Source organism: Ammospiza nelsoni, chromosome Z (assembly GCF_027579445.1).
Source record: "Ammospiza nelsoni isolate bAmmNel1 chromosome Z, bAmmNel1.pri, whole genome shotgun sequence".
Classification (NCBI taxonomy): domain Eukaryota; kingdom Metazoa; phylum Chordata; class Aves; order Passeriformes; family Passerellidae; genus Ammospiza; species Ammospiza nelsoni.
The window spans coordinates 23,061,952-23,084,423 of record NC_080669.1 but is presented as its reverse complement, the minus strand read 5'-3'; the positions used below and the strand labels follow the sequence as shown (position 1 = coordinate 23,084,423).

The window sequence follows — 22,472 nt, the reverse complement described above, 5'->3', positions numbered from 1 at the left end:
CAGGGAAAGCAACTGTTTTCAGTAATGCTACCCATTTAAATCTCCAGAGTTCTGAGACACAAGAAGAGTGTCTCAATGATGTGGCTACCACATCATTGAGGCAGATGCATGAACTAGAGGCCAGAACCTCGTAAAGAGGCTGATGTCTCTGGCACAGCCCCAGGTCATATTTATAAAAGCAAAGGAAAAACGTGATGTACATCAAGACTACCAGGGCACGGACCTGAGGCATTCCTAGATCTCTAAGTAATCAGGGCACTGATTGCAGCACATGCTTATCTCACCTTTCAAATCACTGTTCTAATTCAAGGGCTTAATTTCTCCTTCCCTGACCATTCTACAGAACAGAAGATACAATTCCTGATCCAGAAAAAAGAGAAGTGATTTTGCCACACACTTTTCTGAGGGTAGGCCTCATATCCTGATAATGCTTTCTACTTCCTCTCTCACCAAACACCCCCACCCCTCACCCAGCCATTTTTCATTATGTTTCAAATTATTTTGAGACTTACAATGACCTTAATTTTATGGTGGTTTGAGTAAGCTGAATTATATATTATAGTATGTATCATGCTAGGTGCTTCATACTCAAGAGATCATAACTTGTTCTGATGAGGGTAACTTTAGAGGTTACACAGGGCATAAAATATCTCCTTTTGGAAGCAAGATGCTCTCTTCAAATCCAAGGACCAAGTAGGACAACAGATGCAGTTTATTACCTCAATTTCTAAAGGCAGTACTCCTTATCATACCTTAAAATAACTCAATTGTTTGTGCAACAATTTGCCTACCAGCATATCTCCATTTGAATGATGATCCAAAATTGGATCTTTCTCCAAAGACAAGTTTTAGATGCACTCTATGATGCGGCACACAGAAGGCTGTGGTATAGGCAGCCTTGATCTAGCATTTGATGGCAAATGTTTCATGCAATCTGAGGACTGGTGTTAAATCTTTCTGAAAGGCAGAGATGCCTGGAAGAGTTATGTCAACATGCACAGCTGTCAGGAGAAAGAGGAAAGGCGTGGCTGTAAGGCTATAGCTGGAACAGGGCCTTCTGCCTTTTAGGGGATTTTAAGGGGAAAAAAAGAACACATTTTCCCCAACCATTGCCATAGTCATATATCCATCAACTAAGGAAACCTCTCTCCTCTCAGGTAAGGGATTACCACAGAAAACAAACAGACCTTTCTCCAGGATTTGACATTCAGTGCAGGCTGATGAGAGTAAATATTCAAGTGGAAATAACTTCTCTTCCCCTACCATTCCCTGAAAGAAATGGATGACAGAGAGGCCTGGATATTATGACCACCAGCACTCTAACCTGACAGTGTCTCAGCCATTCACTTCTGTTCAAATGCAGCATCTCCAGCCACTGCTCGTCTGCAGAGCCCTCTCTCAAGCATAAAGAACATACTACACCTGATCCAAGCAGTGATGCTTGGCTACAGCCTAGGTAAAGCAGCACAGGCTTGTTTCTGTGACAGACCTCATGCCACTGCAGCAGCTACAAACTGATGCCAGGGGAGAAGTAGGGTCAACCTACTACTCAGGATCCTTAGAAATCAGCTATCTCTGTTTGCTGTCACTGGTAGCATCCAGTCCAGAATCTTCAACCAATTCCATGCACAGTCCAGGATACTTAACATCATATATCACAGAGAACTTCCTTTATATTCATGTAGTTACTCTGGGACATCAAATCTCCAAAGAGGTTGTGGTCAAGGCAAAGATGCAACAACTGTTGCTGTGGCTTTGGATGCACACCTAGCCACGCTGAGATTCCCACCACACAGCACTTCAGGAACTGGATTGCCAGGGATTCTCTTTGAACCTCTGGCATGGATTTCCTGAAGACAAGGACAGACACTTAGGAATGGCAATACCACAGCAGATGTGTTCAGTTGACAAAAGATGATAGCTTCTTATCAACATGCATTTATCATGTTGTCAACACACTCTAACTTGGCCTCAGGTCAAGTCTTTCCTTGAGAAGTCCTTCCAAACTTTGTCATAAAGGTTGTTCGTTTTTTCAGTCATCACAACCACAAATCTGCAGATTTTTGGGGAACATTATCAGCAGAAGAAACTTCAAGTCTGACCGAACCCAATTCTAACCACAGACAGCATGGGAACACATAAAATTATTTATTTCAATAATTAATTGAAATAAATCAACTCAGGGACTGCCTATTCTTTTAAATTAAACATCAGCTCAGAACAAACTGCCTGACAACTGCAAGACCACAGAACTTTTAGGAAGAAAGGACAAGCTCTGAATAAAAATATTACTTACTTCAGACATCATACATTTCTATTCAGATATAAGCTTACTTTCTCATATTGAAATCACAAGGTCTTATTTCATATGGACACCTGCTTTTGCCTAATCCTCTACTAACTCAAGGAACACATAGCATGCACAAAAGTTTTAGGGTCATATTTCAACAACCCTTACACTGGGTCCCCAGAGTTCAAGAGTTAAGGTGCACCAGTAAACACGGAATAACTGAAAAAAAGCTGTTTTATTTTCTATCTCTCCTACAGTGCATTCCGCTGGATTATGCAAATTCATGCTCTCTAGGATTAAGCCACTTTAAATGCAATCAGAAGAATTTAATCAGATTAGTCAGGCTAAATGGATAGCCATCTGATGTTCTTCTATTCATCAGACAACAAAACTAACAAATGTAATAAAGCAGTAAATATTTTGAGGCAAGTCAAACTTCAGTCAAAAGGTCTTCTTCAGTAGCAGCACGTACATAATAGAACTCACTCAGTAAACAGAACCTTTAAAAATTCTCCAACAAGACGCCTTTGGATTTTCATTTATCAAGTAAAGTGCAAAGGCAATACCTGAGCAATTACAAAATCCCCACACATAAAACTATGTGCTTGAATACAGTCAACATAGCCTGATGCCATGGAGGTTTATGGGGAGATCTTCTCTATCCACATTAAGACAAGTTGACTGGAAACTAAATACCCAGATCTCAAAACACAAAACATCTTCACAGGTATATCAATCATCTTCTACTTGCTCAGTCACATGAATATTCAAAACACTTGCTCTATCATTATAATCAATTAAACCCTATTTTCAAAAGTGCCTTTAGAATCTTGAAGAGCTCCTCATGTTTCCTTTATAATGACATGGAGCAGATATAACAGCTTATCAGTTGCACCAAGTAGCAATTAGGCAAAAGGATGTCTCGTAATTGCAATGGCTCACGAACCTACTGTCCCTTTCTGCAGATAAGTCATCCAGTACCTACTAAATATCTCATTTGTTATGACTAATCTGAAAAAGAAGAGAGAACAAACTCCAGTCCTAAATGCAGGAAGAAACAAGCCAATGCACTATAAGCTTAATAATTTAAATTACAAGTGCTCACCACTGCTGTATAAAGAGCAAGAAATTATTTGGACTAATATGATTTGCTGAGAAATTCCTTGACTTAAAATTAATAGATTTACACTAATGAGAAGTAACAGCTCCTAGCCCTTCTATAAGGTACTGAAAACTTCCAAAGAACTGTTTCCATGTCATTTCCTGGGTCTCTCTTCAGAAATGCTTTAAGAAAAGAAAAATAGGAACACTTGCATGAAAAAAGGATCTTTGCATCCAACAGCCTCATCTTCCCCCACTGATTAATCTTTCCTGAGGGCCCAAAACAGGAGCTGCCAATAGAAAAGGAAAGCACACAATCAACTTAACTGGGCACAAGACTGACTTATACTGCAAAATGAGAAAAAAAGCACCTGCTGTACAAATCCAAGAAATGTACATTTGATCTGCACAAAGATATGTATTGACTGGTTAAATCATCACAAATTAAAAACATATGGCCCAATACCACAGAACATTTTGCAGACTGCACAGCCAACGAGTAGGATATTGATTCTAATAAAGAAAATACAGAGAAAATAGAGTTGCACAATGCTGGTACCAGAGATTTAAATAGTTCAAAGGCATACAACATCACCACCACTGGCATCCTATAGTGTCTCATTTTGACTGCTGATAAAAAAACATCAGAGAAGCAAGGAAGGAAGAAAGAAGTTACAGAACGATGTAGATCTGCAGCCCTCCTCCAACACCAAGACCAAATCTGATTGAGGAAAAAAGTCCATTAGCAAGCTGTTCAACTGTTTTTAAGTGGAATAACACAATGTCATGCTTTGGCCATCTCACCCACATACACAGATGACAGCCTTCACATTGCCAAGAAGAGGAATACAAACTCCAACTCCCATTGCTCTTAGTTTTTCATCTTATTACCTGACAATACAAAACTTCTACATTTAAAAGCGAGGTACAGAGTGGTATTTTTTAGGTATAAAGGCATATGCAGGAAAATGCAGTGCTTCTATGGAATTTGCTGCTGCCTGCCTAAGCATCTTCAGAAACATGGTTTTCCATGACAAAGGACATTTCTGTTTCACAGCAGCTATAATATGCATGCGAACTGCCATGCAACTGGAGCTCACACATGCAACTGTCTTTCCTTACCAGCCATTATTCTCTGGGCTTCGTATGGCTCCATATAGCCGGTGTTCTCCCCTTTTCCCATTCTGTTCAATTCACTTTTGGCATCAAACGGATCTGAGTAGTCATCAGCTATCAATACCTGAAAGACAGGAAGGAGACTGTTACTAAAGTCTCCAGTGTGCAAAGCAGAAGGCAATGACATCCTATCAGCAAATAAAAACACCTTCACTCGGCTGCATCCTATGCCATCTTCAAAGTACAGTCTTGGTTAAGAGAGGATAAATACACAATTGCCACAGATTAGTTACTAAATGGTACTGAAATACAAGTGTGCACCAGAAACCTCATGAAGGCAGACTCCATGTCAAAAGGATTTCTGACTAGCACAAGCAATGGAATGATTCAGATGGACAAATTAGAAAGAGCCAACCAGTCACCAAATTCAATCCAGTGCGAATCTTATTAGAGAAGTCTGCTAATATTCAGGAAAAAACCCACTCCTTCCCTTGCACATACTTCATCTCCTCTGCTTTTAAGTTTTATGAGCTACAATTGAAAATATTGCTAGAAACTTTAAAAATAAACATTCTAAAGCTACTCTTTTCACTGCATTAATAAGAAGCCTTTTAATTTTAGATCTTGAAAAAAGCAAGACAAAAACTTCTTGGCTAAACTTAAACCCTCAAAACCATCTGTGCCATTCTTTCGCTCAAAGGAACATTATTTTTATTTATATTTTGTGGACCAAGACAAAAGATAGCAAAAATAAATTATCTGTCCGAAAACATTTTCTTCTCCACTAGGAGACTAAAAACATCTGAAGATTTGAAAATCTCACATTTGACCTTACATTGCTCTGCTTTCCTGACAACTGCAAAATCATTGTATGCTGTGTAGGACCTATCTATAGGTTTTTTATCAGTCAATTAAAGTCACAGGAATCATTCCTCCCCATAATTGAAGTGGTAGAGCTAATCTTTGTTTCTAGGATGTGACAAGCAGACTTGGGGCAAAGGCAGAAATCCTCCTATGAGAAATACTGCAGAGCACAGAGATAGAATCTACAGCAGGCAAAAGAGTCTGAAGCAAACAAAAGCAGGCAGAGGCAGGCTTCAACATCAGAATCCCTATGAAACCCTAAGATTATTCAGGTGGGAGAGAACCACAAGAGATCACCCTATCCAACTCATCACTCAAAGCAAGGCAAAGGGTTTTGCCTTGGGGGTTTTGCCCTGACTGCTTACTTTATTTACAAGGGATTTTTCAACTGAGTTACTTCACATTTTTAAGACAAGCACTAGTAAGACTTACAGCACAGTGCTATTCCAACAGTTTCAATATTTTCAACAAAGAACCTGGAGTACACTGCCAGCTGAGAGACTGAGGCGGCATCTGCTTCTGTCTCCTGCTGCCAGCATATCCCACCAGTCAGAGAAGAAAAACAGGACACACAAGTATTCACAGATCAAACACCTGCACAAGTGCCATGGAATAAATGAACACTCTATTAGGAAAGACAGATCTCCTTTAAGATTAGGAAACAAAACATCTAACACACTTCAGAGTCATTACTCAGGCCCCATAACACTGGCACATAGCAATTTTATACTACTTATTTTGCTTATTTTACTACCAAGACTGACATTTTAATTATGGGTTTTTCGTGTTTTCTTCCACTCAGAGCTTAAAGTGACTGGAAGCTTTTTTTTTGACCAGAAATCACCAGACTGACGTGGATCATCGAGAGAGGAAAACATAATTCTTTCTTTCGCTTGGTGTCCAAAATTACTCCCTCATTATTTCGAAAACAGTTAACACAAAGGGAAAAAGTCCCCTCCCCCCTGTCTGGCAACATATGCCCAAGGAGCAAATCAAGTGACAGCAGCTGCACACCCTTGAGACAAAGAGGACACGTGTATAATGCAGCAGTAATTTCTCCTAGTCACAAGGGCAGTTTTTTTTCCAAAAGTGATGCAGCTGAAATGCCATCCATGTTGCCTTCTGCTCTGAGCCTGTCAAGAGCTGCTAGGTGGCTGCATGTGCTCTGTGCTGCTCTCCTTTGCAAATGTTGACACATAGTACTTGCCAATCCTTTGCACAACTGTACTAGAACATAAAACAGAAAGCAGACTTAGCACAGCTATTTGACATTTCTTCTTCATTTGCCCAAAGTATACTAGGAGGAAAATTATACATAAAAGATGCTGTCAAACAAGACCACCCCCCCCCCCAAAAAAAAAGCCACCCAAAAAACTCCAACCTAAACAACATCCTCTCACAGCAAATACCAAACCCACCTTTCAGCACTCCGGCAGAAAGAGCAACCTGCTTTACCATTCCTGGAACTGTCTGTCTTATTACAAGTGGATTTACAATGCTGAGCTGTCAGAGGACTCCCCAGCTGACTGTTACTGTTTCCATATATAATAAAATTCAGTAATTCTCAGCCTAGATGTAGCAGCTGGCCAGTGCCAGAATTTGATTTCTTCTATACTTGCTAACAGCTATAAATTCTCCACTTCTAGGAAGTCTCAAGTATTTCCATTTCTTTCAAAAAAAACCTCAAATGAGTATGACTGCTGGTTTTGTTATACTTACTGTAAATGTCTGAACTACTTTTGACAACCCTATTTCAGAGGATTATTTTTCCTGTTTTTAGAGATCTCAAGCAGAAAAAGAGTTCCTACTCTGCAAGTCTTTTTGCCATCTCCACATAAGCTACTTTTAGCTTAAAGAGCTCACCTTCCAAGCCTCTATGCTTGAGAGACAAAGTATAGACAAAGTACAGACAAAAACTTTTGATGAAATAGAAGGTTCCGAGTACACGAATTTTCTAGTCAAACAAAACACTTGCTTCATGACAGATGGTATCAATACACTGTTCTCATACTCCTTTCATGCTATCCTGAGAAAGAAAAAGCATTCTAATGTTAAACAAATATCACCGGTACATGCCTTGCATATGCAGTGGGGGCTCTGCAGATCATTATCTTGATCACCTCCATGCCACATGGGGAAGATCCACTGTGAGAACACCATGCTGTCACCTCTTCCCCACAGGCATGTAGGAGCAGGTCTTGTGACAACCAATGTGCTCCTGTGCTCACCAGAGCTCATTAGCTTTCCAGAAAGAGGCATTGTGTTTGTTTATATTTCTCCCAACAACCTTTCAACCACTGCCCAGCAAACTGGTCTCAGACAGGCATTTCTTTTCTACAGTCCAGAGGCCAAGGAGAGCACAGGAGATCTCAGGTTAGGGCCTGCATGCAGTGCCCCTTCCACAGCTTTGATTTAGTGCACTTCCAAGGCAAATGGCTAAACTCGTTTGACTGGTCTCCAAACTGATCCTTCATGTTACTGACTGACAAACACTGGACAGGAGGTAAAAGACAATGGACAGCATCCACTGTCTACAAATGCATCCCTCCAAGAAGTCTCAGCTAGTTAGACTATCCAGGATCTAATTCTGTACTTGCCACACCTACCCAGGACATAATCAGAGGAATGGCAACATGTTGAAATTTTCTATGCACAGCTAAAGACAGCATTCATACGCAGAGGATGACCTTTGGAGCAGGACATATTTAATTTGGCTCCCTGCTCTGCCAAATCCAGCCACCTTCCTCACAGGTCCAGTCTGTCAAAATGAAAACACAGCTATCAGGAATCCCCAGAAGGCAGTCATCCAGATTCCAAAATAATGTCAAAGTCAGTTGCATTTGTCAGGGTTATTGTCAAAGACCTATGGCTTATCTCTTGAGAGAATGCGAGATCTACATTCTGAGTGTGGGCTAGGAGCTCCTACAACTACCGATCCCTGCTCTATTCAAGCCTGTTCTATGACATCCCATACATATATGATACTATTTTCTATTTTTGTATATATGTAGATGTAGTACTTCGAGGCATCAGTAACATCAAGCAAAAGAAACTAACACATAAATAGAAGTACAGTTATTAAAAGAAGTCAATAACCATTTAGAGAACACTTGCAGGGGCTCTTCCTTGCAGGTTGCTAGTTAAAAGTCAGAAGACAGAGAAAAAGAGTACAGCTCAGTTACCAGACAAGTTGACAAATTAAAAACCATCACTCTCGCTAAAAAGTTCATCAGCAGATACAAGATCAAAAGCCCAATAATCACTCTACCTCCCAGAAAATTACATATAAGCTGAGATTGAGGTTGGTTTATCCTTCTATTATATATTAATTAAGTTGCAAGCTTCACTGTTGATGCATAGTCTTTGTTCTTCTACAGGCTTAAAAAAACTCTGACAAATATTATCATATTAAACACAAGTTTAAATGAGTATTTGGATATACAAAAGCATAATGTGCATATGCAGGCACAGGAAGAAACCAAAGAACACACCTAAGTACATAATTTCACAGGTATCTCTATCTGACTAAACCAAACATTTTAAAGGGAATGAAAAAGAAGGAAACAAATACGAACTCACCACACTGAAAAAATAGAGGTAATCTCTGTTTTTAATTGAACAGAAACACAGAAGATGCAATAAAATGCAAGCTATCTTTAAAACACTAACATCAGCACAGAACTGTTAGCTATTTCACTAATTTAGTGGCTATTGTGATTAAGGACACACTGTTCTAGAAGAATCCAAGAGAAATTATAATACACAACATGTAGCAAAAAATCTAAAATACTTTTTCTGTCCACCAGACCTTTGAGGAATTTATTAGGGGATATTTACTTTAAAGATTTCTTTTTATTAAATAATATATATTATTATATTATCAGTATTAAATAATAGAATGGTTTGGGTTGGAATGGACCTTAAAGACTCTCTAGTTCCAAACTCCTTGCCATGGGCAGGCACATACTTAAATAACTGTATAATGGCAGACCATATATTCCTCTTTCAACTTCTGTGAGTTGCAATTGAGCCCACCAATATCGCAGATAACAGCATGTGTCTATCAGCAAAGATACAGAAGACAAGGGCACTTAAAAACTGTGAATATATCTCTGAGAACACCACAGTTAACACATTTAACACAATGTAATGAAAATTCTTCATCCTCTCTGAGAATTTGTATTCACAAAAGACTAGTCCCTAGCTACAGTAGAAATCACTCTAAATTATCACAGAATGGCCTGGGTTAGATAGGACCTTAAAGATCATCTGGTTCCAACCCCTCTGCTGTGGACAGGGATGCCTTTAGATAGACCAGGCTGCTTGGAGCCTCACCCAACCTGGCCTTGTACACTTCCAGGGATGGGGCATCCACACTTTCTCTGGGCAACCTGGGCCTCATCAGCTTCACAGTCAAGAACTTCTTCCTAAAATGTTATGTAAATCTACTTTCATTACAAAGCCATTCTCCCTTGCTCTGTCACTATATGCCCTTGCAAAAACGTCCCTCTCCATATTTCTTGTAGGGTCCCTGCAGATATTGGAAGGCTCCATTTAGGTGACCCCAAAGCCTTCTCTTCTCCCAGCTGAACAACCCCAGTTCCCTCAGCCTTTCCTCATATGAGAGGTGCTCTATGCATCTAATCATCATGGTGGCCAACGGTGATTAACAATATTAAATGGGAGAGTTGTGTTGTTATTTTGTTTGGTTGGTGTTGTGTTGTACTGGTTGCAGATTTTTTGCAGGGTATGTTTGGCGTTTTTTCACAACATGATATTTTTGACAAATACCAGATTTTTCTCTTTGACCACAAGGAACCTCCAGGTCTCACATCCCAAATATGCCCTAAGCAGATGTTTCCTAAATAATTATATTTTCATGTAAAATTCAGGCAACTACACATAAGAAACATCTCTGATGTTGAAACCTGAACAAAGCTCAGCCTGCATACAGCAAGACTGTGAAGTTTGGTCTTGATCTATTTTCCATATTAATAAAGATTTCCACTTTTCTTCCATGAAGCACTACATTCAGGAACCTGTTGGATAACGCTCCCTGTAACCAAGTACCACTTTTTATTAAAAATAAATTTCACAGCCTTGGAAAACATGCTAATGGAGTCATCTATACATGACCAGATTCCTGAGAGTATCAGGAGAAATATATTGAGGGCATTTAATACCTTGCTACCAAGTCAGAAATTTAGGGTATGATTCTAGAGGACTACCCTACAGATAAAATGTATATAGAGTCTTTCCTCCTAGTCCTAAATTTGGGTATTAAGAAAGACCAACACTAGCTCTAACCCCGGAAAGAATCACAGACCTCATTCGTAGCGGTGACTTCCAAAGAATGATACATCTCATCTAAACGGTAATTGAAACACAGATTAGGAAATGTGGTGCCTAAATTTCTCAGAGAGTTGTGAACTGATAGTGAGATGCTGGGGGAAAAATCCACAGTATTTAATAACAGGATTTCAAGAGCTATTCTTTCACATACAAGGTTTGGTGCTCAGTGAAGGTGAATTGTTCTTGAGTTTTTATAAGTCCACACACTCACAGGGACAAAACTGAACTGCTAACAAGTTGATACAAATAACAGTTCCTGCCTTCTTGCCCTCCATTTCTCTCCTGTATTCCCAGGCAGTAACTGAAGTCCCCTGCCATCCCATATGTGACACACTGCTTCACAAAGGGCAATGCACACCACTCTACACATGGCAGGCAATGCAGCACTTCCTGCTCAAAGTTTAAAAATGTGTTTGTACCTTTCCCCTCAGAAAGAAACAAGTGCTTCCTTGACCCATCCATTAAAGTATTTTAAATCTGAAAATACAGCTTTGAAGATTTTGCAGTAGATCTAAGAGTTGTTGAAGGATAGACTAACAGAAAATTTAAGATATATTCTCTTTAGAAAACAAAGTTTTTAAAAATAAGCTTAAAAAAATTGTACCCCTTTTATGTCATTAGCAGAATATATTTTGTAAAACAATTGAACGATTTTCCACACTTCCTGACAATGCACAACTACTCCAAAACCACACCTTATGCCTGTTTCCTTGCAAATAGACTGTCTAACAGTAACATTTACAAAAACAACAGCCTATCCAGGAAGATCTGCACCACAGTCCTTTCCTATCTCTTGCTAGAATCCATCATTATGCTATTTCAACTGCTTATTCTCATATCACTTCCTCCACTTCCAAACCATGCCTACCATACTGTTAGTTAAGGATACAACCACAATGACACAGAACAGCAAAGGAGTAAAAAGTCAAACCATATTGTTTGCCACCAGGCAGTGGTTAGCACAAGCAAGGACATATACAAAGGTGTTTAGAGACACAAACATCTCTCTTACACCAGTCAGTGAGCCTGGGGAGCAAAGAATCTTATAAAACTAGACATTTCTTCAGTGATCCAAGAAATAAAATGGTAAACTGGCCATAAGATCAGATAGCAAACTACAAGATTACATGCAAACTTAATGTTTAAAAAGAGAAATACAGCTTCATCTTTTTCCTTTCTAGATCCTTTCTCCTCATTAATCAGGCTAAAATACTTACTTGAATTCCCATAGAATTTTTGCTGTTCCTAATTTCTCATTTAGAGTTAGAATACCCTTTGAATCATAGTAAATTGCATAACCTTATTTAGCCTATAGAAGGTTTTACTTACACATATACATTACAACAGTCTAATGCTAACAGTTGGTGTGCAAGTTGGATATGTAAAATAACATAGTACAGATGTCTTTCCTCATCTGGACAGTTTTCAAGGAAAGTCTGCAGGTAACATGTGTGCTATCATGCAGTAGTAAGAAAGCTGCATTTATGGTGACCCCAGTGTTGCAGCAGAACAACAAGTCCATCCCCTTGTTCAAAGGCAATATCTGAGGAACTTTCTTACAGTGGAGTTAAGATGCTTACTGCAAAGGTATACACACGATACACTCTTCCAGAAGTCTACCACTCCCTTCTTAAATCTTCACGTCATCCAACTCCTTCATACTCTTTCCTGATAGTCCCTCTCTGCTTGTATCTCTTTATGTCCAGAAGTCTGACAATTTGGATAGCTTCCAAAGCCATGAGTGTTCCAAGCAGTGCATACAGTGCAGATGCCAGGCATACTGGTAACTGAACAGCCTACTGCATCATTCCAAAAAAGTTCTGAAGCCAAGACTCCAAAGTCTCAGGCTGTATCTAAATATCCTCCTCTTCACAAGACTGTTGTAGTCCCTTAATCATAAGACTGACATATGAGAAAAAATTGCATTTCTAGCTGCATTATAGCTGCCCTGTAACAACATCGATACGCAGAAAAACTATAACTTCCTGCCTTTATGTATGGCCTTGCCTAAGCAACTAATGCACAACCAGCAGCCATGACTATTTCTTTTCTTTTACTCAAAGACAGAGCCATATAACAATGGGAACCACATGTAGAGAGGAGGACTATTTCAGAACCAACCATATGGAGGCAGCTTGAAACTCTGCTGCAATGGATGAAACACGGGAATAAGACGCTGAGTTACATTTGTAGTTTAGGATCTCTAGAAATAATATTCTCTGATACAAATAACCTCAACACTGTTTAGACATTTCAAGTGTTTTCTCAGTATTTCACCTTGAAACACCAGCTGCAAGATTGTTTTAAATGCACGTGATTTATTCTCAATTTAAAGATCAAATAAAATATAGACCTTCCATATACAAAAATAAGACAAGCATCTGCTCAAACCTAAAACAGTGTTTTAATAATATAAAGATCTTAATAATGCTGTACAGAGTCTAATCACTTCTGTGCAAGATGTCAGAAGTTAAAAAAGGTATACTACTTTGCTAGTCTACTGCAAAGGCACATGTTTCTTACGCATACATAGTATTTTCAGAACTTTGTACATACATCAAGTCAGCAGCTCTGCTGTCCTGAACAGTTGCCTGGTTGATTGCTGCTGCTGCACAACATTCACATGATTTTGCACTAGATCGACTCTGTGCAGAATCAAGTTATTCTCTACTGCTTCAGATACATCCTGTCTTACCATTCAAGACTATTTGTACTATTTGAAAGTACTGAGTGCTTGCTTGACAAAAATATCTAGAATAGCTAGAATTGTTAGGCTGTAGGTTGAACTTTATTGGAACTATAAGGTTATGTTGTCTAAGTTGAACAGCAATTACAGTACAGCCTGGAGCTAACAATATATACATTAATAATAATTAAACTGGACAAAACTAGCATTTTAAATATTATTTAAAAAATAATAGATCACAGCTCGTGGACTGCAACAACCATATTACAACAAGGATGGCAGAACCAACAAAATATACAGCAAGCAATTGGTAACAAAACAGAAAACCAGAAGTAAGAAGACCCCAGACCCCAATGCTGCTGTTTGTCCAGACTGTCATGTGAGGGATAGGGAGTTTGGACTGTAAGTGTATAATTGCCTAGGGATTTATTTGTTCAGAGTCCCTGTGTTGAGGCACTACCAGATATATAACTGACCTGTGCCAACAAACCTATCTAATGAAGAAGGGAGATTAATGTCAAAAATTTCTTTAACACCTGTGGAAATGGATCTTGCAACTTGCAGCATCTTCTGCATTCAATATGAAGAATTACATTGATTGTTACATTGTTCTGTCTCTACTGGACAGAGATAGTGCAAAATGCTGCTCATTATGAAATAAATGTCTTTTAAAGGACAATGTGCTATGAACCCAGGTTTAAATCTTAAGAACCTCCTGTGATGAAGTATGACACAGCTGTTTTTGGGAAATATCTCAGGTTCTTTAGCTGCTAAACCTGGCAGAGAAATGGTTAGGTTCAAATACATAATAGGTGAAAACATATCTGAAGTATTCTTCCACACAGACATTTCCCCCTCAGTTATTACTTCATGGATTTACACACACCAAGTGTGTGTAAATCCAGATAGAAGACAATCACTCAGAAAGATTTCAGCTTATTTCTTTTGATCTCCATTCACAAGTGGTTTGCCTAGTGAGCTGGTCTTAAACAAAGTCTTGTGTTTATGCTTACACAAATACAGGAGATGCCAGATTCATCTAGAATACAACCACATGTTGTTTCAACTTGCCCACACTCCCTAGCTTCTTTGTAGCAAGCCAATAAATTAAGCTCTCACAAACCAGCACTAAAGATAGGAGTCAATAATTTCCTTATCCACCATACCAAAGGACCTGAACTCCTTCAGCCATTAATTGTAACACACCCTGCTCTCCCTTGTCTGAAGGTAAACGCCACAGTTAAAGTCCCCAAACCCACCTAATTGTATTACCTACATAATTAAAAAAAAAAAAATAAATCCACCCAACAATATGAATTCAAACACATCTGGAAATGATGACTCTCACTGCATCTGTTGTAGAGGTTAGTCACCTCACTACTAAAAGGTGCATGGCAATTTGGATTTGTCTGTTTCAGCTTTAATTGGTATTTCCACTGCTACATATCAAAACTTCCTGAATCCCAGATAGATTACATCTCTCTGGCTACTTTACCAGCCTTTGTCTAAAATCTTGCATAATATAATCATGTCTGCCACCACTTTAAATCTCCATCCCCTTTACTCCCTGAATCAGCTAGTTTACAATTTTTCTTTTCCTTTGGGAATTTCAGCTAACCAATCTGCCACTCTCTGTACTTTGCCATTTGCCCTTTATAAGTAACCACACCAAACAAGCACTTCCATGAATCTCCTTCCCATTCCAGTAACTCTTTCAAGTATGACACACAACTGAGATTTTCATCCAGTTCTTTACCGATGACAAACCACAGAAGATATAAAATTGCTCACTGAATATGCTAAAATCCCTACTTCTCACTTCTCCATCAACACATAAAGGAAAACAGCATTCTATCCTTGTAAATGAATTCAGAAAAAAACCCACCACCAAAATACTGAAACAGTGATGCTGGAATGAAACACAAACATTTAACAGGCATTACTGGATCATTAAACACTAACATACTTCTGTGAAGACAGAACTATATGGCCCTTAGTTATTTTTTTATTCCTAAACTGTTTACTAGCTTATGCTATCTTACACACAGCATAAAAAACCCAGTTTTTAAAATGTTTTTATCATGTCTGTGAATTCTTATGAAGCAGACCTCTAGCTTTGGGGGGTTTTATTCTATCTTTACTGTCTTCCTATTATATCTTAGAGAAGTTTATTTTCAATTGCTTTGTTCGCTAATGAACTCTCAGTTAACTCTCAGTTAACTAAATTTCCAATTTTTCTTCCTCAGTGAATCACAGGTGTAGAAGAGAAGCAGTTCCTTGCTGGCCCACTATGATCCCTACTTACCAAGTTCAACTGTCAAACTCTACATTTTGGGGCTGCGAAATAAATGAGATTTCACGTCCATTGCTGGGATGAACTAACACAATTGAACAAAAGGCAAGCTATGTTGCATAAAAATGCTATTGCAGGCAGCCACAGTTGGCTTTTCTCAGACGCATTTAGATTTCCTGCTTGTCACATATAGTTTTCTCTTTTAATAATTGGGAAAAAAACCCCTAAATATGAGAATTTTTGCCTACAAGCTTCAGAACCTGCAACAAGGCCTTGGGACAAGCATACCGATTTATGACCGTTACAAAGCAGCACGTTACCTAGCAACAAATACGTATTTTCTGATAAAAATTGCTTCAGTATGGTCTAAAACTGAACAGAGATTTTTTAAAGAGAAAAAGAAATACATTCTGCCCCAAGCACTTGTTTTTGCTGAAAGGCGTTCCCTAAAAGAGGATACCTAATATCAGTGTAGGAAATTTAAAGAAAACTGAATAGATTGTAACATATAGTGGAAAACATAGAGAGATGCTGGCCTTTAATCAATCAGTTCCACAAAAAACAGTTGCTTCCAGTCAGGAACACCTACTAAGACAACAGAATAAATCCTAGATTTTTCACCCTATATCATCACCATCATAAGCAGATTTCTTTGGAATTCCACCTGGACAGATATAATTTATCAAGTTGTCATGGAAGTGTGGCAATGCAATCATGTTGCATATTTAAACATGTACACAGAGATCATTCAGACAGATAACATTCAGAACATACCTGACATTCCTGTGATGTGACTATTATCCTGGAGTTGAAAATGCCAATTAACAAAATAGAGAAACATTTATTTCCAATACATGAGAGAAACTGAACTATACTCACAAGACCAACACAGGCAAGAGGATGTGCTGTTCTTAAAAAAAAAAAATTAATGCTATTCCCTCTCTAACTTCAGTTCCCAAGGCCAGTACTTTCCAGGGTTGTGTCTAGAATGTTTTGTTAAAATTTGAAGAGAAGGACCAGTAAAAGACAGGATAACGTTTGCAACTGGGCAAGTAGCTATGGAATTTGCTTCAGCTACAAACCAGTTGGAAACACAGCTATCATGGAAGTTGCCCTGCTATTGTAACACAGGACTTTGAACCACCTTAAACAATGAACTACAGGTAAGAAGTTTATAAATAAACAAATGACAAACTCTCTCCATAAAACCAGTTCATTTTTCATATATGACTGTCCAATACCACACGCAGTGTCGCTGAGGCCTCTCTCTGGGGTCACAAGCGCAAGGCTTTTCAAGGGCCTCTAGCACTCCCCAAGCATCCCCCTAACGATTCATATCCTGTTCTGCAGGGTCACAAAAAGAGCTTTGGTACCCATCATGAGGCTGGCAGTGAACTGTGTCTCAAAGGAGGGCCAGACACACCTGGGAACATGTCCCCATCAGAAGGAAAGTGAGCTTGAAGCCATAAGGACAGGGCACCATCACTTCACGTGCTACTCCTGCACATGCCCCGCATGACCTAAAGCATTAAAGAGGGCCAGGCCACCCAATGAAGGATGGCTGAGAACAGAGGCAACTCCAGATGTGCAGCAGCTGGTCCCCTGGCCAACAGTCCTTCCAGGGCCTAACGTAGCCCCAGCCCTACCACCTAGCCTACAGGGGCAGGAACAGGAACACAACACTTACTTTATCTTTCATGACAGAGGGGGCAGCAACCGTCGGCTGCTTGGAGCCCTTGCTGAGCTTCTTGCCGGCGCCGTCGCCACCTCCACCGCCGCTCTCCACCTTGATCAGCCGGTGTTTGGGGGAAATGTACTTCACTTCGGGTGGCGTCGCCGGGCGGCGCTCGCTGTGGCTGCGGAAGAGGTGCGGGGACCCGGTGGTGGGAGGCGTGGCACAGCACGACGAAGAGGAGGAGGAGGAGGAAGCCTTGAGGGCTCCCTCGCCCAGGTCCTCGGACGCCGAGTAGTCCGGCCGGCACATGGCGCGCAGCTTGCGCAGGGACGAGCCGGGCCCGCTGTAGGGGTCCTCGAAGTCGCGGTCCTTCTGGGCGCGGTAGGCGCGGAGCAGGTCGCTGGTGTCGTCGCGCGGACGGCGGCGCGAAAAGCCGGGCGAGGTGTGGTGGTGGTGGAGGTGCGGCGGCCCCTCGGGGCGGGGTGCGCTGCCGGCACCGTTGCGCTTCTCCCGGTAGTCGGGCCGCGGGGGCTGCGGAGGGCTCTTGGTCTTGCTGTTGCCCAGGCTGAAGTACTTATTCAGCCATTTGGCCATCGTCTCTCCCGGTCGCGGCCTCAGCACCGCTGCGCGCTGCCCCCGGCGCCCCGCGCCCCAGCCCCGCTCGCCGCCCGCATGGAGGAGCGGGTCGGCGGGGCGGGCCGGGCGCCCCGCTCCGCGCACTCCCCGCTCTCCCGCTGCCAGCGGCTGGAAGGGCCCCGCCGAGCCCCTTGGCTTCCCAGCGGGAGGGAGCCGCTCCCGGCCCGAGCCAGGCGCTCGCCGTAGCTCCGCGCCCGCCCCCGCGACTACGGGTCTGCCGCGACCTCAACCCCGCTGCTCCGCGCTGGCAGCGCAGCCCAGCCTGACCTCAGCACGCACCGGAGAGGCGGGGGACGCATCTGCATGCGGGGCCCGCCCACCGCCGCGGCCGGGCGGGGCCGCGCCAGGTGCCGGCGGGGCGGTGCGGATGGGCCGGCCCTGCGCGGGGCGGTGTCGGGGCCGGTGCCGCCGCCGGTGCCGCCGCCGGTGCCGCCGCCGGTGTCGCCTCAGCCCCGCTTCGCACTCCGGCGCGACGGGATCCGCCGGGGCTTCTCCGCTGCGCCCTCTAACGGGCGGGGGGGGGGGAGCTGCCGCCGTCAGGAAGGCGTTGGTGCCTTCCCGTTCCTTTCCTAGGTGCCTCCGCCTGCCGTCTGGAGGGGCCGTGGGACCTGCAGCCACCACCTGCACAGTTTGAACTCTGAATTCTCTACTACTGCTACCTGTGTGTCCCCCTTCCCCTCCCCCTGTGGTGGGGTAGGAGGTTCCAGCTTGCGCCTAAAAACGAACCAAGCCCTGGTTTTGGCCAGGGCTGAGCCTAAAAAACAGGATGTTGCATATTTTTTGGTAGGTACTTTTGCCATGTGTGTTCCTAGGTAAGGGATACAGTAAATCAAATGCAGAGATGATACTTGTGCGGATCATGCTGCTCAGCTTGTGTGTTGCCAGAAGGATTTGTCAGCTGCGCCACCACAGTCGCAGCCACTTAGTATTGCTCTTTTAATCTTTTTCCATCTGCCCAAAGGTAACCATATACTACAGGAGGTTTTCCTAAGTTCTGTCTGCCCAGCTGTTATAGTCTCACTATATCTTTAGTCCTCATCCTAGTGCTGACTTGGTCTGGTTTTAAGGAATGCTGGAGGCATTGAATGGATGTTCAAGTGGGGATAGGAATACCTGCAGGCTGATCTCTCCAGGCCTAACTCTGGCCTCTGCCACAATGAAAAAGTTAAGCAAACAGAAGAACTACTCAGATGATAGCTTGGCCTGTGGTGCTTCAATTGTGCATTATGATCAGTGACAGGAGAGTTTGTTGCAGTTTTGTTCTGTCTACACTGCATAGTGGAACGCAGTTTCAAATGAAGAGATAGAGAATGCCTCACAATTGCATTTTAAAAAATCTTCTGCTAATCAGATATCAGATCTATCAATAAAAGAAATAAAAAATTTTTAATTCCCCCAATGCAAATCTGTGACAGAGTTTTTCAGAGCTATACCTTCATGCAAAGCATCATTTCCCCATTGCTTTATAAAGTCCATCAATGCAGAGAGATGAGCAAGAAGGGGAACCCTATTATATAGTTCAAAAATTTGCACAACAACATTGCTGTTTCACTAGGAGCTGTGGACATATTCCTAATATGATGTTCTGGTTTTGGCTCAGGTACAGTTAATTTTCTTCACAATAGCTATTACAGGGCTATTTGTGCTGAAAACAGCATTATTTATCCAGGGCGGTTTTGGTTACTGATGAGCAGTGCTTACACAGAACCAAGGCCTTGTTTTCTCACACCACCCCAGCAGTGAGCAAACTGGGGGTGCACAAAAGCTTGGGATGGCACAACCCAGGACAGCTGACTTCAACCAACCATATGATTCCATATCATATGGCATCACACTCAGCATATAAAACTGGGGGGAGAAGAAGGAAGGGAGGGATGTTCAGAGTGTTAACATCTGTCTTCCCTAACATGCTTTCTGCACAGAAGGGTGGCTGAAAATTAGACTTGAGATGCAAACCTGTTTTGAAGATAAGAAAGGCAATGTCATGCACAGTTTGGAGAGGGGTGTGAAAATGTCAGGCACAGTATGTTTGCACTGTTGTTTTTAATCATTTGCAGACTTGCAGCTCTTTTAACCTTTTTATAATCAGAATAGTGGAGGGAAGGGAAGAGGAAACCTTTATCTACTTATTACTACAAGTCGTCTTTGTATTGCCCTGTTGCATTTTGGCAAACACCTGTCTAGCTCCCTGTTGGGATTATTGAAGCCCAGTATCAGACACATACCTGCAATGTATTTACACATCCACAGCCAGTCATGAATTATGAGGGCAAAATGGACTCAGCTATATTAATGAGTTAATTCTCTTATGAAATAAAGATAGACTAGATTTACATATGAAGTTTTTATCTGGCTTTATGTACCCTTTTAACCTTGCTCTTGGCTACACATTTCTCTACAAGAAGCCTCATTCTCTCTGAGTTTGGGCATTATTCTTGCGGTTTGCTCAACATAGGCACATCTGTATGTTTTAGTGAGCACCTGAGAACAAACCTCCTTCCCTGTAAGCACAGGCTTCAATTGTAATTCCTTCCTCCAGTATTTTCATCAGGTTGTGTGGAAAGGAGGGCTGCATGCTCCCTTTACTGCCATTAGCAAATTTTTCTTTTTACATCCTTCGTGTTGGTCTCCTGTCTCTGCTCAGCATATTCATCCTGTCTGACTACGGAGATTTTTTTTCTCAGAGCAAGTTCTCAGCCTGAGCCTGAGCAGTGAGTGTCCTGTTTCTTGACGGGCTAGTACCTGGGTCTCGCAGGGGGTTACAAGGCTCCCAGTAGCTGCTGATTCAGGAATGCTATATTTTAGGTCCTTTGTATGAGAGCGATTTTTTTCCCCTGAGGCAAGACGAGTGTCAATTTCTTTAAAACTCAAAGGATCTCATTACCCAGAAGTCTGGCAGATCCCTAATTCCTGTTCTGCCAGTCAGAGGAGGGGCAAGAAAGCCGCGGCAGTGCTCCAAACCCAGCCTGATAGTGTCCCTTGTGGCTCAGTGAGGAACCACGTTCTCTTCCCTGCATTTACAGGCGCCTTGTGAAGTGACAAGCGAACAAACGCACATCGATGCAGGGAAGCTTCTCTAATACTTCAAAATTTGTCTAAAGTTGCCACTCAGAAGTGTGAGAGGATAGGAACTATGGGTGTACAGGATAACCCTAGGAACACCCAAACCTACAAATGAATAATATGAATACCTACAGAATAATCTGTAAAACCGGCATAGCAGAGAAGTAAAATCAAGAATTCCATTGTCTCTCTAATCTCAGAGATTGTTCCAATACAAATCTGCAAGGCCCACAATATTTTTGCATGTGCACAAGATGCTTTCTAAATTCAGTCTGCTCATGCAGGGTACATCTACACCTGCAGGATTCCTGTCCCTGCTCTGAGTCATTTTCACACTTATTTTCGAAGGAAACAGGCTTTGTCTTTTTTTGTCTAGAACTTTGACCACATTTTTAAGTTCTGCTTGGCAGATTTCCAGCTTGGTTTTTTTTTTTGCCAAACATTAGGAGGAAGGGGTGATTAAGAAAGTGAACTTTTTCTGTGAAATAACGAATCCTAAAATGTTATTATCTGAATAGAAAATCTATTTCTTCTCAGATCTGCATTTCTTGAAGCATAGATAATTCACAGTTTCTTTCAGCTTAGGGAATTAGTAAAAAAGAGTCTCTTACCTTTTGATACAGGCATATCCTTGCACACAAGTCACTAATTTGTGCTAATGTTCATACTCCTAATCATATTCATTTAATGAAATAATGAAGTTAAGTAGCATCTAATCTGGAATTTATAAGGTCCTGTTTCCTCTCACACTCCTGATTTCCATGTATAATAGGAATTGCAGTTCATGCAGTGCATTTTAAATTAGGATAAAGAAGAAAAAGTAGCAAGTAACGTGCAGAGCAAAATACTTTCTGTATTAATAAACACTCAAGCAGTGCTGCAAAGTCTAACTTTACAGTTATCTTTGAAGAAAATAAATCCAAAATTTTTAGTATTGATCAATCTTTCACACTGAGATATCCACAAGAAACATAGAAAGCAGATAATTCATGTGGTTAATATGGCTTTAGGCGATGCAAAAAAAAAAAAAAAAAAAAAAAATCAAATGCACCATGTTAAGCCATTACAAAACAGAGAAATGTTCTCTTTTTTGAAGCACTTCTTTCCTGGTGACTGGTGTCAGATAGTTCGGAAAGCATCCATAACACATTTGGATTCCTCCTATTTGTGTATGTTGCATCACAAAAATCATACCCATGTAATGATTAGAGATCAATTTGTTGTCCACAGTCTGTAAGAATGCTGAACGTTTTCCTTCTTTTTCATATGTATGACTAAAAATAGGATTATTAAGATGTTCTGATTTTTCTACTTTCCAGGATGACATCTTCCTGCAATTAGTTTATTCCCAAGTAAGGAGAAATTCTTATACTGTGAGCATGTGTTAGTTATTTAA

General features: G+C 41.2%; 1 protein-coding gene across 2 annotated transcripts in view; it reads right to left on the bottom strand.

Moving 5' to 3' along the window:
• The window catches only part of SHB (SH2 domain containing adaptor protein B), a 58,497-nt gene extending 40,501 nt beyond the window's left edge, over positions 1-17,996 (bottom strand). Inside the window, exons 1-2 of one of the 2 annotated variants that reach the window (XM_059492943.1) lie at positions 17,390-17,996; positions 4,514-4,631 (exon numbers count right to left, since the gene is read on the bottom strand). In XM_059492943.1, coding sequence (XP_059348926.1) covers positions 4,514-4,631; positions 17,390-17,971 — 700 coding nt within the window. In that variant the 5' untranslated portion in view covers positions 17,972-17,996. The remainder of the gene's footprint in view (positions 1-4,513; positions 4,632-17,389) is intronic. The other variant, XM_059492944.1, reaches the window with a different exon arrangement.
• Between the last annotated feature and the right edge of the window lie 4,476 nt (positions 17,997-22,472).